A 13,444-nucleotide genomic window follows, 5' to 3' on the forward strand; every position below is an offset into this window, starting at 1 on the left:
AGCCACCCTCAATTTCTACTCAAAGCATTACAGGAAATCATAGTTGCTTGTGATTAAGTAAAAAAGCACTCCAAGAAAAGCAGAGAGACTGTGAACGTGATCTAAGTGCTTATTTCTGTATCAAGAACTGCAGTCATTGCACAACTCCCTTTGTGACGTTTGAAAGGCCACTGCCTTAATATGCATGCAGCATCAGTGTTTACTCATGCTTTCCTCCTTGGGGACGTGTGTATTCTGCAAGTATTTGCTGGAGGCTGATTGTCACCTACCAGAAACAGCTGTTGAAATTATTAGGATCACTGGAGTTTCAGTACAAAAACTTATTTTCTTAAACAAGCTTAAGTTGAGCTGAGGGCAATTACTGCTCACTTCTGAATTCTCAATATCTTCTTGTTCCTAATATGTTAATGTAGTACTTCCCAGTGTGCTGCAAATTAAAACAACCCATTCCAATTAGCTAAGTATCTCCCATAATCAGCAAAAGTAGGAATTTGTGTAAGACTCCAGGCAGTCTCCTCTGCTCTCAGTGCTGCTCTGTACCAGGACCTATCCCTGGGAACAGCAGAGCTGGTGTACGAAAGCAGAAGATCCTAGGCAGGGAGTTGAGATATACCCCATGGCACCCCCAAAAGTTAGGACCCCACTTTTGCACAAATTAGTTTCCCCATTGACTTATTGTTATGTGCAATTTTCAAATTTGCTTTGTGGTACAGAAATTCCCATGATCATCCCAGCCCATTTCCAGGCTGGTGGATGCTTGCCCTAAAGAGCTTTAAAGGCTCTTCAACAGTAGGTGAAAACCTGTCATTGAAGGGGTTTATTTATGCAAGATTGTTTCATGAACAAAACGGATTCAGAGAGAAATGGTTTGTGTGCCTATTTTAAACGCTTAAAGAGAGATATAAGCAATATGTAGATTGAACTAGCTGTCTGCACCATTTCTCCAGGTGGGAAAGCTCTGCTGGAGATTTAGCATCATCTGACTATTTCTTTTTTTGCATATCCCCACCGGCAAGGTGACCAAAATGTTGGCTGTCGTCGTGGTCCTCTTCGCCCTTCTGTGGATGCCTTATCGCACACTGGTGGTGGTGAACTCCTTCATGGACCCTCCGTACCTGAACATCTGGTTCCTTCTCTTCTGCCGCATGTGCATCTACCTGAACAGTGCCATCAACCCCATCATCTACAACCTCATGTCACAGAAATTCAGGGCTGCCTTTAGGAAGTTATGCAAGTGCGAAGAGAAGAGTACTGAGAACCCTGCACCGTACACCGCCCCGGTGTACTACAGCGTTATGAAGGACTATTCTCATGACAGCTCCGATCACAACGTCACCAAACAAGAAGATCTGAACCGTCTCCCTGCACCTGCAAAGAAGAACAAGCCTGCCCAATAAATCCTGGGACCCTGAAACAACGCAGGCAGTGGGAGCTATGCAGCTGTATGCACTGTGTTGGGAAAGTGCCAACAGAAATTGCTTTGGCATTGCAGCAAGCTTAATTTAATACCTCTCCAGGGCATTTAACAAAACAGATTCTTAGAGGCAAATTAGTTTGCTTTTCCTTAACACTAATTTATTCTTGTTTGGTGAAGTGTTAGACACAGGTCAATGTTTAGCATCTTTAAAGAATCTGTAGTTAATTATAGCAGTGCAACGCCATTTGTGTTACATGCAAGTGCAACTGTTTGTTGAGTTGGACCAGAGCATTGAAAAGAAATCCAGGAAGAGAAGGGCATTAAAGAAAAAAAAAAAACAACTTCTTTCTGCTGGGCCAGTTTTCTTATAGGCTGAGATTCACCTATCCGAATTTACGTGCCTATAACACAGACCCCTATGTGAGCTGCTCCTCTAGAGTCCTTTTAGAGTTAATGGGGACAATTAGGCACTTCCAGGAAGCAGCTCCTCTCATCTCAGCATAGTCCTCCGAGGAAGACACATACCTCAGGAGGAGATGAACGCTTCCCGAGATGTGACTATTTCTGTCCATTGACTGTAAAGGGACTCCCTCAGGTGGGGACTCCTATGTCAGGAATAACTGAAGCTGGGTGTCATGAACCTCACCCCACGCTTCTGGAAATATTGCTGTGCTGGTAGCACGTAAACCCAAGGTCCAGACCAGTTGGATTTGTCACAGAAAAATGAACAAACTAATAATGAGTGTTCCTTAAGGTAATAGTAATACTTCCATCATTGTGGTCTAAGCTTCTTTTGGATAATTTTACCTTTTCTGTCCAAATTCCTCTAGTTGCTTCAGCTGGATACTGTAGCCTTGCCCTGTAAGCCCCGGTGTGGTGTAGCTGCGTACTGTTGAGAAGTGTTGCTCGGCAGGTGAAGCAATTCTCTTATTTCCTGAAAATAATTTGTGAAAGTCCATCAAATGTTTTGTGATAAGTAACACACTGACTATAAGACATTAACAATAGTCATTGCTGCTATCATCTTGTGAGCAAAGTGGATATTCATAACCAGAGGCGTCCAAGAAACCAGCCCAAGGACACTTGCCCCAGTCTTGCAAGAGACTATCTGGACTAGGAGTAAGATGTAGAAGATTACACAAGCCAAACGCAAGGCTCTTGCCAAATAAAACAAGTGTCAGCCACCAGTAACCCTCAAGTGACTGTAAAAAATTCTTCAAACAGCCAATTCAGCCTCACTCTTCAATACCATTTTTCACCAAACTATAGCGGTAAATGATCTTAGAATTTTGCATACACTTTGGAAAATATCTGTGTGATATTTTTAAGAGCACAAGATGTTAAGTAACCATACTGTGTCTACGGGAAATCACTTCCCTGGGTGAGTCGGAGCAAGACCTCCCCTCCCACCGATGTGTCGGGAACTGTCCAGGATTGATTTCATTTTGGTGTAGGGTGGCTTTGCATGTGTGATTATTATATTGTGAGTTATTAAACTATCTATTTTGCCCCTAAAATAACTGAAGGATGACGAAAGAGAACCTTGTTTTTTGCAATTATTTGAGACACTGTGTGTTCAGAATTTAAGGATTCATGCCATTTTTGCGCTCTTTTGTGTATATTGGGAATTTAGGAACAAAGTTCTTCTTTACTGTTGTTAAAGAAGTTCTGCACAGAAATTTGGGATTTGCTTCTTGAAGAAAATGGAAGTGGTTTTGCTACAATGTGAGAAAATTGTTCCACTTAGCAAAAGAAACTAGGAAATGAAACAATTTGCTTGTAACAATCTTTTCTCTAGTACAGACTGTTTTTCCCCCCTTAGAACAGGTTTTTCCTTAGCAGCTCAGAACAAGCCATTGATAAAAGCATCTGCAGACAAACCAGAGCAGTAGGGACCAGGGTGCCTTGAAGTAACACACAGGTAAGGAAGGTGTAGGAGGAGGAAGGGGAGCCCTGGGGCAGCTGCTGGTCCCCTGGACGTGGCAAAATCCAGGGCTGAGGTTTGGATGTGTCAGCTCTTACCTTCGGATGCTTCAGCTCTTGCATGGGCTGAGTTGAGGTTAAGAGGAACAACTTACTGCATAGCCCAGAGCTAGGCTGGGCTCTTGTGCTAATGAGTCCTTCTTCCAATGCATCAGAGTTATCTCCTCAAAACATAACAGCTTATTCCGCTTAAGCCACTCCATGCCCTGCCTAGCCAGCACAGGAATTAATTTTCTTCATCTTCACAGCCAGCTGTGGCTTGCAGCTCTGTGGGGCTCGAGGCCCTGAGCTCACAGGCGCCTTTGGCTGCATGCACGCCATAGCCAGCCCCGACAGCCAGAGACGTACAGCGAGCGGCATCCCCTCCTCTCCTCTCCTCACAGCCAACTAATCTGTACAGCTATAACTGGATGGTGATGGCAAGGAAGGAAGAGAGGAGCAAATTAACCTTAGCAGTGCAGTAAATTGGCAACACCCTGTAAGCCCGGTGGGGTTGGAGAAGAGGAAGAGCTGGGACTGGGACTCTGCACCCCGGTGCTGTTTGCTTTGGTACACTAACTAGATCATGGCAGCAAAGCAGAGCCCAGCTGCCCTCGGTGCTGTGGGGCTGGGGGGGTTGGAGGATGGTGCCTCCCCGGGGCATCAAGCAGAGGCAGCACCTCAGGGACGGGCTGTCCTGCATCCCCATCCCTTCACCCTGTGCAGAGAGCAGCAGGAAAGCCAGATTTGCCTTGAGGCCACATGGGAAGAGGATTTACTGTCCGAGCTTGGAAACCCACCTGCATCCTGACCTAAGGCATTTCTCAGGCATGGGATGTGCAGTTTGACAGACAGCCTTGATCTCTGCAAACTCAAGTAGCAGCTCAACTCTGAAGCACCTCCAGCAGGACCTTTTCTGCCTCCCCATCACATTTCCAGCCTTCACAGTTCCCCTTTATGCTTTTTTACCCCCCAGACAGAGACATCCTAAAAGCACAATTCTCTTAATTAAATTTCAGCCCCAGGCCAACAGCTAATTGATGGTTCTGAAATTTTTTGTTCAACATACTTGGTATTCAATTAAAACCCAGTTCTCTTCTCCCCTTTCTGCCCTTATCTGCCAAGTACTGTGTGACCCTTTGTTATTTCTTGAGAAGTAATTGGCAGATAAATCCCCCCGGCACCACGAGATCTCCAGCAAACGCACCAGAGCATTAAACTCTGTAGATGAGGAATGAGTTCCTCCTCCTTCTCCTGGCACATATTCTGACACATTAGGAGGATTTGAGACAGTTTTAGGTGGAAGTGGAGGCAGAAGGTCAGCACTCAGCTTGCTAAGGAGATGCTGGTTGAGAGGACAGGCAGCTGCGTGCTGTCAGGACATAAATCACCAGCAGAAAGGAACTAAAAGAAGTAACTCATCACCGTAACTTCCTCTGGATATCCAAGGTCGGAATAAAAACCTTAATTCCTTATAAGAAATCGAAGACCCCTCTTCAAGCTTGAGCCTGTATTACCTTGTACCCTGCAACACCCCAGCCCGCTCATGAAGTCTGAAGCGGTATTTTACCCTCAGCATTTATTTAGTCTCAACAGCATAAGCATAGGCTGCGAGTTTATAAATATGCCACCAAACAGAGAATCTATTACTCCTAAAGAATTTACCACATTAAAGCTGCTCCTCAATTTGATCTAACCTGTTAGTTTCTTAATTAAAGCTCTTCCAGTGATTCTTGACCTGGTAAAATGCCACCTGCTTTCTTCGATTACACAGCAAACAAGTCCCGTGGCAGGAGAGGGGGCACCTGGCACTGCCACAGAGACCCAGAGAAGGGGATGAAGTTGTGAGCAGTGCGGAGAGGGGGACGGAGGAGGCAGCAGCTTGGGGAAGGGCTGGTGGGAGAGGGGTGAGTGAGGTTTATGGGCTGGAAGAACCACAGGTTCAGCATTCATAACAGACTTCCAGTGTAGGAGATGCCATGTCCAGCATGTTTACCGGAATCTGGCTGGTCTCAATGCAGTATTGGTGATAGAGGCCACAGAGTAATCGCCTCTATGGAGTGCATGGATGGATCCTCAGCAATGGCTATTTACTCCTGCAAAACACAGACGTTTAAATAACTTAGCAAAATCATCAGTTTAAGCTCCAGTCAGGTTGCCTTCTTACCTTGTCTCTGGATTTGGGTGGTGGAAAAGGTGCTTTCAGGGGAGGAATCAGGCATTCATGCCAGCCTGTGCCGGAGGAAAGCATGGCCACACTGATGGCTCTTTGGGAAAGCCTCTCCCCTGTGATCCTGGATCAGCCCGCCTGTCCCAGGGCCACATTAGAGAGTAACCCACAAAACACCACCAGTTCCCTAAAAAAGGGAGGAAAAGACAATGAGGGCACCCAGCGCCTACCTGCATCCAGAGCAGGCTATTAGAGCTTGGCTTTCGCTCTGTGGCACAATCCTGCAAAGAGCACATTATTAAAATTAAAATAGTAGCACGTTTAAATTAGTAATACTCAGGTCACTGAAGAAAACGCTGAGCAACTGCTTAAATTTTTCAGAGCCACAAGAGAAGCTGGACCACCTGTTAGGGAATGAATTAGATACAGCCCCTTTTCAATCTGACCCCTTCTTTGAACTAATTAGTTCAGGCAGGCCCCAATTAAGGAGCTGCTGATAAAGGGGGATAGTCCTACAGCAATACTAATGTGATAACTCAGCAGTTATTTGTTTATTTTGCAATCCGTGTTTCCCAAGGCCCCCGGAGGGCTCTTTGGCCAGCGCTGCCCCCAGGACCTGCCTCCTCTCCCTGCTCGCTCAGAGGTTGCTCCTTAGCACTCTTCAAACCAAGGCATCCATTTTGGGGAGCGCACTGTGATGCACAGCAGACCGAAGCTTGCCAGTTCTGCAGGAGTGACTCTGATTTACTAAAATACCCTCAGTTTAGCAGTTAACCAGCCCTGCCCATTTCTGCCCTGCCGGGGTTTAAATGCAGACCCTGATGGGAGGGCATCGCTGGCATGGCCTGTGCCCCAAATCAGGGGCACCTTCCCAGCTATTGCCTGAGGGTCGGAATGTGACTGCAACGCCACAGGTCCCCTGTGCCGTGGGTGATGGGCAGAAGTATTAAGGACAATCTGTGTTTTATAATTGCTGAATTTTCTTTAATAACCACCTTGTGAATTGTGCTCCGAGTGTGCTGTTTCTATAGAGACAGGGAATGCTGCGAGTGCACCAGCGGCCGTGCGCTGCTCCTCCAAAAGGGAATGCCTGAAGCCACAAGCCCTGGAGCCTGTAAAAGCTTTCCCCTCTCAAGGAGAAGGTCCTGGGGTGGTCCCGGTGCTAATATGGTTTTGAGACAGTCAGTGAGGGCCTATTGTCCTCCTGTGCTGGCTGATCCTGTCTCTCCTCGCAGGCACAGTGTGGGTGGCTGCTTAGAGGAAATAAAATAAAAGCAACTTTTTCCGGCCATGCAGCGCCAGCATTTCTGGCAGAAGAGGACAGGAGTGAGTGGCCACCGTGGGGCCCCTTGCTGCCGGTCCAGAGCTGGGCATGGTGTGTCCTTGGCTTGGCCAGGCGGGAGGGGAAAGCCAGCGCTTTCAGAGCGGAGCTGGGGGCTCAGCCGTGGCCAGGCATGGGAAAATGTTTTGCTGGAGTTGCTAACAGTGGCTGTTCCCCAATGCGTTAATGCTCCCAAGGCCTTGCTTCGGCTTCCTCCAGGAAGGGTCCTGGAGCAAAGGCGGTGATGCGGAGCCAGCCCCGTTCCTGGCTCCTGGGCCAGAAAGGAGCACAGTAACCCCTCTGCGCTTCCCAGCACCTACTCGCTGCCGGGGCCACCTTCAACCCAGCTCTGGCCCTTCCTCTCGCATGAAGATGAAAGCCAAGAGAGGGGGTTGCTCCCGCGAGCCTCAATGCCCCACAAGGACGGTGGACGGCAGTGCGGCCGTCCCCGGGACGCCTGGGCAGGTCACTCTCAAAGGACACCGGGGCTCAGGTTGCACCTTCCCTCCCACCGGTGGAGACTAAGGCTGCTGCCCTTCGGTCACAGGATCAGGCCAGTGCCTTTATCCCGCTTCTCACATATCGGACACCTCCCTGCCCGCACTCGGGGACGCTCGGCTGGGAGCAGTGTGGGGGACGTTATTACCCCTGAAACCAGCAGCTCCCGAGGCAGAGGCCCAGCACTGTTTTCACTACCCTGGGGAAGGGGCAGGCTTTTCGTTTTGCCTTTATTAATATTTTTGAAGCAATACGTCATTGCTTTAGCAGCAGACCCACCTCCCTCCCTCCTGTCTCTGCCACACATGGGCCAAAGATCTGCTCCATTCATCAGCCTGAGATTTATGAGGTGCAAAGGGCTCTGGTTACACTGCTGCCCCCAGCCTCCTCCCAGAGACTGGATGAATGAGATGCTGCTGGTTCCTCCCATACCAGAAGCAAAACAAGCCCAGAGGAGAGTAAAACCATCATTTCACCAAACTCAGCTCCTTAAGTCTTTACCAGAACATGAAATCTTCCGCCATGAGACCCCTTGTGTCCCGCAGAAGTTGGGGGAACCCCTGCTGCCCGTGGAGGCTGAGCCTGCGTCCCGCCAGCCCCTCTGCACAGCCCAGCTTTGCTCATGTGAGACTCTCCAGAAATAGAAAAGGGATTGAAGGTTTTGGCTACTCTGGATTCCTTGGGCCCCCGGGCCCCGCTGCCCCTGGGCTCTGCTCTGCCATCGTCCCCTGTAAATCACTCTTCCCCTGGCTGCCATTTCCCTGTCCCTCATGCCTGGCCTTTCCTCCGTTTCAAGAGACTGAGCCCGAGGACGGCCACGGGTGGAGGAGAATCACTCCTCTCCCAACCCAGGAGGACTGTGGCGCCAGAGGAGCAGGCAGCGACGCACAGCTTGGGAGAAATTTGGCAGCAGCCCTGGGGTCTGGAGGCAGTGAAGGGACCTGTCAGCAGCTGTCTGCATCACCCGGACGGGCTTCAGGCCAGCGAGCCGCCTTTCCTCCCGGCCCTGTGCAACCTCTGGCGGAGGCCAGCACGATAGTAGCACACAGAGCTTGCTCAGAGAGCTGGAGGTGTCCTCAAACATCTGGCACCAAATTTTCAAGAAGCAGTAAATGAAAACAATTCCCTTTGCAAAGAACTCCCCTATCAACAAAACCACAGATTTTAAACTAGATATTAGGGAAAAGCTAAAAGATTCAGATGCATGCAAATTCTGCACCACGTGTTGACGAGCTCTCCTGTAAGACTAGAGTGAGTGTGTTGGAAAGAAACCTGGAGACTACCCTGCAAAGATCCACGTGAATACAGTGAGCAGATAACTGTTTATTATTGCACGTAATCCAGCAGAACAACCGACAGAAAACTCCGGACAGTAGTACACAGATCGTAGTAAACAGCTTGCAAAATCTGTGAAGGTATTTTTGTGTGAAGAGTGAAATGTATCTGCATCTTTGTAAGACCTGAAAAGTATAACACAATATCCTAGTCAGTTTTGAAAGCATGCAGTTTGAGGTAAATCTGTTATTTTGCATCTAAGAAAACGAAATCCCTAAGGGGCTATATATATATATGTATATATATCCATATCTCAGTGCAATATGGATATATTTATACGTCACATAAAAGCAAATCTACCTACTTTTCTCAGAAGGTTACTAGGAGGAAAGCACATTATCGAGTGCACATCACATGCATAAAAAATTGGGGCGGGGGGGATTACCTTAGCACTGTTGAAAAAGATCCATTTTTGTGCTTAGTGATAAATAAAAGCCCCTCAGGTATCTCAATGGAAATTGTCTTGGTGGTTAATAAAAGCAGTTGGCGTATTGAAACTGCAGAGCTGGCAAGTAAATGCCAGCAAATGGAGATAAAACATCAAAGGCAGCAGAGCCTGGGGTTTGCGATACATTTATATTTAAGAAAAGAAAAAAAGAAAGAAGCAAATTGCTACTAAACTATGCTCTTTGGAAGCGTAGATGATGCTGCGCAGCTTTCTCAGGACTGGTACAGCCACATGGCTTTTAGGAAGGGATCACATTCACTTCTCCCACAGTTAACACCACGTATTTGCTACCGTGGCAACGTTCCTGAGCTGAATAAGGTTAAAAAATAAACTTGGTTCATGAAGAAAAGTACTGAATTATTCTCACTCTCTTATGCCATAATTAGAGCAGATAAATTAGGCAGGTTTTGCCCTGTGTCTCCAGTCAGTGTAAACCCCTGCCTGTCTGCCACCCCATCTCTGAAATCCTTTCAGATTGACCTTTGGAGCAGACTGGGCATCTGTTTTTTTCCTCAACCATCATTTCCCCATTCTTTCCAGTCCCTCAGGTTTTCCCACCCAGTCCTGTGCTGTGGGACTTCAGGATACACAGAGGTGCACAACCGACTATAAATAACATTTCTGATTATCTTAAAAAGGGGTAGAAAATACATATTGCTCTTAAAAGAAGGAACAAACATGTCCAAGCACTCAGCCTCACACTAAACTGTAACTTCATCTGTGCCGACTTTCTAAGCTCGCACTGCTGAGGATCAGAGCAGATCACGGTGGAAACATCTCCTTCCAAAGGTCACTCTCTGTTGCAGCTTTGGAAATATTCGGTGCAAATCGCCCAGGCCTCTAAGCCCTGCACACAAGAACAACAGCTAGAATTGCCCCTCTGTACTCTACCACTGCTAAAAGTCTGGCTGCTGCGTATTTTTGAGCCTAACACCCAAATACACTGGAATCACTCAGGTCTCTGCACCTTTTTCCTTTCGGGAATAACGTAACCTCTCCCACGACAGCCACCCTGCATCCTCTGGCTGGAAAGTCTGTTCGCTTTGTTGCAAGGAAAGAGCACAGGAGCCCCCCTGCAGCCCAGAGCGCAAAGGGGAGGAGGAACCTGCGGGCGTACAGAGGTATTTTTCAGTAAGTACCTCCTTTTCATTGTAACTCGCACCATTTTCATAGAAAAAAAGGAGTAAAGGGACAAATTCAGCACATCTATTTCCTTCCCTGTTACAGCAGGAAGTCACCTGCTGCAAGACACTTCTGTGCGGAGCATTGCTGGTGGCAGGAGAGTGCTCAGACGGCGCCTGGTCCCAAAACAGGCACCATCTCCACCCGCAGCACCCCCCGCATGCACAAACAGCCTCAGATCAGCCAGTCCCTCGCACCCCACCCCGCGGCCCCCGTCCGTGGCGCATCGGCAGGCATGGGCAGGACTCTGGTTACACTTCAACAAGCCCAATTTCACTTGCTCCCCTTCTTAGTCCTCCGTACATGGAAAACGACTCCAGGCGACAGGGAAAGGAAAAGACTTTTTGTTCGTCCCTTTGGATGACTTCCAAGCATGGAGGGCGATGTTGTCTGCCCCTAGCCGTGGCACTGCTCTCATGAGTCATTTTGGTTGCTGTATATTGCTTCATCTCCACGCCATGGATGTTATTCTTTGGGAAATCTCTGACACTGAGTCAACCAAGGGAGTTACAAAACACACCAGTGTGCACAGATGAGATCTTCTCACTCGTTTTCCTACAGCTACAGATAAATCCCTCATCCCTGGCATGACAGGACAGTTGATGGCTTTGGTGAGAACAATTTAAGGCAACTGCTATTTTATACAAAGAAGAGAAGGAGGCTGAATTGCAGAAACCCTGGCTTTTCCTTGGTAGATTGCAGAGGCCAGCCACAGCCTGGGAGCAGGGAGACTGAACTGATCCTCAGGCGTTTTTGTTTAAGGTTCATGTTTGCAGTGCAACCTTGGGATCTCAAGTCCTCCTCTTAGGTGTTTCCAGGTGGCTGAGATTTAATCCCCGCCAAGGTCTGTGGTCTCCATCAGCAGCAACGCCTGTCCCAGACAGAGATGAATGGGAGAGTCAAGGGGGAGCAAAACACACGACCGACACATAATCGCAGCTGTCCGCAAGGTCTTCACCTGCGCAGACTGAGTGGAGACTAATAACACGACAGAAAGCAGTGCCCAGCGGAGCAGTTTTATCCCCCAGGAAGCCCCGGGAAGGCAGCCTGGTACCCTCACGGGGGCTTGGGAGGAGCTGCTCACATTATGTTCACATGAGGCCCAAGGGTCAGGTTCAGCCTTGATGGGGTTTTTTTCAATATTTGAGCCCAAGGCAACAGAAATCTTGTGGAAACCCATGACACATTCCTGTGTGCAGGAACCCCACAGGCACAAGAAACCTCACAAGATTTTATTGCCACCAAATCCAAATGCAAACCCTCATCCCAATTCAAGTGGAAGACCTGAGCGAGCTCCAGTTTAACCTTAGTCAGATACACATCTCAGCTCATATTTACCTTTAGTAACAACAGCAGCAGAACTAGCACTGGTGCAATTACAACTGCTAATTTCAGTTTCACATTCTCTTTGTGTTCCTGCCCCTCGCTGGGCTGAGTGCCAAGAAATACTGCAAAGCATGAGTTACCTGGCAGCAGTAGCTTGCGGAACAGCAAATTCACAGTGTTTCTTGCAGAAAAAAAATTTCAAATTTAATCTCACACATTCTTGCACTGGAAGTCTCCATGAATCATGTCCATCCAACTGGGAAAGCAAAACTATATTGCGGGATTGTATCCAATCAACACAGTTCAATTTTTTAACTTGGAGGAAATGATTTTACGAAAAGACTCGAGAACTATCCACTGAAATTACTCCACAAATACTCTTGGAACAGACAAGGGGTAACTGAGAATCTCAACACTCAACACAAGGCAATTGCATCTATTGAATAAATGCATTTCCATCACCAGGGCATCCATCAGTGAATGATTTGTGTTGGCAATAAAGCCAGTCAACCCTAAACCGTCCACAGTGAAGTCTACAAATTGAGGATAAAATCTCATTGCTTGTCTTACCTTGTCCGAGGGGCACATCATGTCAAAAAATGTACAAATAGGATGGCCAGACCAATGTTCAATAAGATGACCATGCAGATCACGATTGTGTTAGGTCCCTGAAGGAAAAATCCAAAACAGAGTATTATACACTGCAATTCCAGGTGAGGAGACAGATACAGCTTGATTCTGCTGTTCAGAAACACTAGAATCACCCCCCCTCAACGCACATAAATCTGGCATTTAACAACCAGCCTGAATTTCAAACTAGTTGAATATCTATCAATCCCTATTCCTATTTCTCCCCTGCAAACTCCTGCTGAGGAGGCTAAATCAGGCTTCTTCTGAGGCTAAAGCAGATTAAAGGAGACCCTGACCACAGGCACACAAACTGCCAAGCCCATGTCAAGCTGCTCCTCCCAACTCCTTTCTCCACCCACAGCGCCCACATTTGTAAAGTTGCCATTTTTAAGATGAACAAACGCATCCATATGAGATTACTCTAATTTCAGACCAAAATATTTCCAAGCTGTGCTTTCCTAAAGTCATGTCAGAACCGTTCACATCCAAAAGGCTGCAAGATGAGAAGCAGCGGGCTAATAAAACATCTAATTTTACAGCTGTATTTGCTAACAGCAAAACTGGATTTCTATATTTTAAACCTGGGAAATCAGCTGGTGATTCGATACCACAGTTAAGCTCATGAAGTGCCCCTACTGCAACAGTAAAAGTAACAGGTAAAAAAGAAACTCCACTCAGCTTTTTCTTCCCTGTCCTACATTTTCCCCCCAACTTTCCAGATCCATGTTGGCTGGCAAAAGGGTGGGAAAAGAAGGGGAGAAAAGTGTAAAAAATGAATCGGAAAATGCCTCTTTTCCTCAGATTTTGAAATAGGGACGTGTCTGAAAGCATATCTTCCCAGGCGCAGAGAGGCAGTTAAAATAAGAGGGTTATGAACACCAGCCCCAGCAGCCGGGGCAGGGCGGGCTGGGAAGGCAGCGGGAGAGGAGAAAACAAGACCCTCCTCCACTCCAGCAGGCTTTGGGATCCTGAAAAGAGCCTCTGGGCGCCGCTCGGGGCCTGCTGCAGCCCCGAGGCCATGGGCTCTGCATCCTTCTGGGCCCTTTCTGACCTCCTGGGGAAAAATAAACCTAAAAGAAAGCAAAGATGGCTCCCAGGGGTGCCTCCCAGGCTGCCCCCACGTCACCTCTTCGCATTCCTCCGTCTCCTGTGCTG

At 47.8% G+C, this 13,444-nt stretch overlaps 1 protein-coding gene across 1 annotated transcript in view; it reads left to right on the top strand.

The window, feature by feature from the left end:
- Positions 1 to 1,397, top strand: part of LOC104072612 (thyrotropin-releasing hormone receptor-like) — a gene marked incomplete at its 5' end in the record, with an annotated part of 8,869 nt that extends 7,472 nt beyond the window's left edge. Inside the window, one exon of the mRNA XM_009572127.1 lies at positions 1,017 to 1,397. Within this exon, the coding sequence (XP_009570422.1) occupies positions 1,017 to 1,397 (381 nt within the window). The remainder of the gene's footprint in view (positions 1 to 1,016) is intronic.
- Between the last annotated feature and the right edge of the window lie 12,047 nt (positions 1,398 to 13,444).

The sequence above is a fragment of the Fulmarus glacialis genome, unplaced genomic scaffold (assembly GCF_000690835.1).
Source record: "Fulmarus glacialis isolate BGI_N327 unplaced genomic scaffold, ASM69083v1 scaffold20862, whole genome shotgun sequence".
Lineage (NCBI taxonomy): Eukaryota > Metazoa > Chordata > Aves > Procellariiformes > Procellariidae > Fulmarus > Fulmarus glacialis.